Genomic DNA, 4,478 nt, shown 5'->3' with positions numbered 1-4,478 from the left:
TGTCAAGTGTTTTCGTAGACTGCAAATAAGAAAGATAAAAACTGTAGAAAGAGAAAAATTTAAACAGTCTAATGTGATGCTATCCACATTTTGGGGTCTCTATGTTATATAGTAGAAAGTGCCACAGATACTTATCATAAAGTACTCTGTTAAACTATGAGTGTGGAGTATCAGAGAGTTAATCCGCTTGATATTATTTTATGCTATTTACAGCTTTATGTGCTGGTCAGATCTTATTTAATTTTTCCTTTATTTTTAGAGGTATTGTTTTGGTTGACATAGACCTGAAGTTCTTAGATATTAATCAGTGCCAACAACCATTCTACATTGCTAATGCTTTTAAAAACACTGCTTTATGTCCACCATCTACAAAGGTAAAGCTTCTAAATATAATTTATATATTTTACAGTTTTATAGATTTGAAAGTTTTATGGAAAAAATAAGAAAAAAATGTGTTTTTTTTTATCTATTACAACACTTAACTCACTTTAGTTTTATAACTGCTGTTCATTTCTAGTAATTCAAGGCCCTAAACTATGTCCATGCGTGTGTGCATGTGTGCATGTGTGTGTGGTGACAGCAGACTGGAGGTGCCTAGTTTAGTGGTTAGGGTATTTGGCTCACAATCATAAGGTCACAAGTTCGATTCCTAGCAACGCATTGCATCCTTGATCAAGACACTTTTTTTCATGTTGCCCCAGTTCACTCAGCTGGCAAAAACGAGTTGTACCTGAATTTCAAAGGGCCAGCTTTGTCTCATTCTGTGTCACGCTGAATTTCCCTGAGAACTATGTTAAAGGTATGCATGTCTGTGGAGTGCTCAGCCACTTGCATATTAATTTCATGAGCAGGCTGTTCCATTGATTGGATCAACTGGAACCCTTATCATTGTAAGTGATGAAGTGCCAGGTGAGAGAATATGACCTAGTGGCTAGGATGTTGTACTCACAATCAGAAGATCATAGTTTCAATTCTTGAAACACTTCATCTTGTATTGCTCAGTGACCACGCCAACAATTACTGAGTGGAACACCATGCACCTGTCCAGGCAACATCAATTTCTTGGAGGGAGTGAACTAATGAACAGCACTTACATTTGATCACTATAAACGAATCATTTGAGCAAGAAACTACAGAATTGTCTTTCTTGGACTATGAGAGTCTGCTATTATATATCTGACTGGATTCTCATGGCCTTGATCATAAGTTTGTGCAATCAGAGATGATTGAGGACAAAAGAACGACAGCAAAATATTCTGCACTCACCCTGCCACACACACACACACACAAACACACACACATGCACACACTATTCGTATATTATGTCTGAGGGCAAGCACTAACTGTTGGCTCTCATTAGACGAAAACTTTTTACAACTCTTTTCTTTACAGTGTTCCCCACTGACAGGTTTTGGTTTTAGTTTGGGTAATTATGCCTGTAAGTGTAAACAAGGTTATGAATATCCTTTTGAAGATGGACAAACTTGGTTTGAAGGGGTCAGTCTGGAGCTGGAATGGTCAAAGAAAATGCGAGCTGAACCCAACAGGTAAGTTGTAAATTAAATAAATACTTGAGCATGTTCATTACCAGAGTCGCCTTACTGACATTTGTGCCAGTGGTACGTTAGAAAACATTCGAGTGAGGTCATTGCCAGTGCCACTGGACTGGCTCCTGTGCAGGTGGCACGTAAAATACACCATTTTGAGCGTGGCCATTGCCAGTACCGCCTGACTGGCCATCGTGCCAGTGGTATGTAAAAGCACCCACTACACTCTCGGAGTGGTTGGCATTAGGAAGGGCATCCACCTGTAGAAACTCAGCCAGATCAGATTGGAGCCTGGTGTAGCCATCTGGTTTCAGCAGTCCTCAGTCAAATCATCCAACCCATGCTAGCATGGAAAGCAGACGTTAAATGATGATGATGATGATGACTTGGCATTTATGTTGATGATTCTAACAGGTCAGTTGTAAACCAATGCATGTACACTGCTGGTTGCACAGACATTGATGACCAAAGAAATATTCCATACAATTATGTGGCATTCATAAGTCCTGCTGTTGTTGTAGTTATTATTGTTATTGTTGTTAAGGCGGCGAGCTGGCAGAATCGTTAGCACGCCGGGCGAAATGCTTAGTGGTATTTCGTCTGCTGCTACGTTCCGAGTTCAAATTCCCCTGAGGTTAACTTTGCCTTTCATCCTTTCAGGATCGATGAATTAAGTACCACTTGAGTACTGGGGTCGATGTAATCAACTTGGCCCTCCTCCAAAATTTCAGGCCTTGTGCTTATAGTAGAAAGGATTGTTGCTGCTGTGCTGGCGGCGGTGGCGGTGACAGCGACGGTGGTGGTTGTTTACCCTTTGGTCAGATTGAGCAGACTTGCCATCAAAGGTGTATACATACATACTTAATACTGAATGCATACTTTAGGGAACTGACAGACACCTTTTCTGCATACCAAACAAGGCCAATTTCTTAAGGGCACTAGAATTTTGCATTCTTCTTCATTAACCAGGGTTTGTGTATCTTCTAGGTTTACTTTTACAGTTCTCATAGTTTTAAACTCTACTTGCATGTTTGGATCTTGGAACTTTCCCTTTGCCTGAATTCTTTGACTGATTTGGTACACAGGGGTTCCCAAGAACAGTCAGTCTTGAACTCTTATATTATAGCCTGGATAATCAAAATAAACAGGAGTGGGGATGAGAACTGAACCTGATGTCGGTTACAGTAAATAAACATTATTATGATGTCACAACTTTTTAATATATTTAGATTGGTTAACTTTTGGGAGACTAACAAAAATTATATTGATTTAAGTTTTTATACAGCAAGACACTTGTTTGCCTTCCTCTACCATATTCTTACCCATCAACATCTGACATAAACCTTTTCCCTTTATACCACATCCTTCTGCCCAGTCATGAGGTCATGTTTTGCAAACTGCTAAGTGACCTCATTAGTGGCAGTAACAAAAAAGAAACAAACACGTAGTACATTCTGTAAAGTGGTTGGAGTTAAGAAGGTCATAGAAACCATATATTTCTTTATTGCCTTCAAGGGGCTAAATATAGAGGGGACAAACAAGGGATTAAATTGATTACATCGACCCCAGTGCGTAACTGGTACTTATTTAATCGACCCCGAAAGGATGAAAGGTAAAGTTGGTCTCAGCGGAATTTGAACTCAGAACATAACGGCAGATGGAATAGCGCTAAGCATTATCACCCGGCGTGCTAACGTTTCTGCCAGCTCTCTACCTTGGTCATAGAAACCATAGGAACAATACCAAATCAAACATTGGAGTTTGATGCAGTCCTCTGACCTATCAAACCCTGTCAAACCATCCAACCCATGCCAGCATGAAATATGGATGATATGATATGATATGATGATGACTTGTTTGGAGATGCAAATTAAATGCACGTAAACTGCTCTTTTAATACTGTGTTGAGTCAAAAGTTTTGCAATATTTTGGTAACTTATTTCTTTTATTCATCAAGTTACAACAAAAGCAGCCTAGCGTTCAAAGTTCTGATTCATGGTTCACTTCCTGCACTCACAACACTTCATCAACAAAAAGAGGGTGGAAGCTTCAGTGAAGGAGTTCTTCACCTCAAAGGACAAGAACTGGTATTAGCATGACGTTGAAGAACTAACAGAAAGGTGAAATCAGACAGTGCAACACAGTGGTCCCTACTTTGAATGCTAGACTGCTTTTGTGGAAACTTGATGAATAAGGCAAATAAGTTACCAATATATTGTATAAAACTTTTGACTCAACACAATATTGCATAAAACTTCAGGAGTGACATCACAATATCTCAAAAATACTATTTTTATTTCAGGTTACATCTTTTACATTGCCGGGTGGCAGCTGGACCAAATGTGAAAATGTCTCCTCTACTTCTTATCTTAATGATAACAACTAATTGGATAATTATTGCATTTTAATTATAGTCAGTGTAAAGGCTGACTTTAAAAGTTGCTCTTTCAGCCATTTTGTATTTTGTCTAATTTGTTTTTTAAAGCCTGACTGTATGTATAAACAATAAAATGTTGAAATAATCCATTTGATATTGCTTCTACATTGTTCATTTCTATTAATCTCAAGGAGTGGCTGTGTGGTAAGTAGCTTGCTTATCAACTACATGGTTCCGGGTTCAGTCCCACTCTGTGGCACCTTGGGCAAGTGTCTTCTACTATAGCCTGGGGCCGACCAAAGCCTTGTGAGTAGATTTGGTAGACAGAAACTCAAAGAAGCCCGTCATATATATGTATATATATATGTGTATGTGTGTGTGTATATGTTTGTGTGTCTGTGTTTGTTCCCCCCCAACATCACTTGACAACCGATGCTGGTGTGTTTACGTACCAGTAACTTAGCGGTTCAGCAAAGGGACTGATAGAATAAGTACTAGGCTTACAAAGAATAAGTTCTGGGGTCGATTTGCTCGACTAAAGGCGGTGCTCCAGC

General features: G+C 39.2%; 1 protein-coding gene across 1 annotated transcript in view; it reads left to right on the top strand.

Moving 5' to 3' along the window:
• Positions 1-4,078, top strand: part of LOC106878076 (uncharacterized) — a 23,710-nt gene extending 19,632 nt beyond the window's left edge. The window contains exons 7-9 of the mRNA XM_014927169.2: positions 260-374; positions 1,393-1,547; positions 3,850-4,078. Coding sequence (XP_014782655.1) covers positions 260-374; positions 1,393-1,547; positions 3,850-3,955 — 376 coding nt within the window. The 3' untranslated portion in view covers positions 3,956-4,078. The remainder of the gene's footprint in view (positions 1-259; positions 375-1,392; positions 1,548-3,849) is intronic.
• The last annotated feature ends 400 nt before the right edge of the window (positions 4,079-4,478 follow it).

Source organism: Octopus bimaculoides, chromosome 1 (genome assembly GCF_001194135.2).
Source record: "Octopus bimaculoides isolate UCB-OBI-ISO-001 chromosome 1, ASM119413v2, whole genome shotgun sequence".
NCBI lineage: Eukaryota > Metazoa > Mollusca > Cephalopoda > Octopoda > Octopodidae > Octopus > Octopus bimaculoides.
The sequence above is the reverse complement of the archived record's forward strand: the minus strand, read 5'-3'. Positions and strand labels throughout refer to the sequence as shown.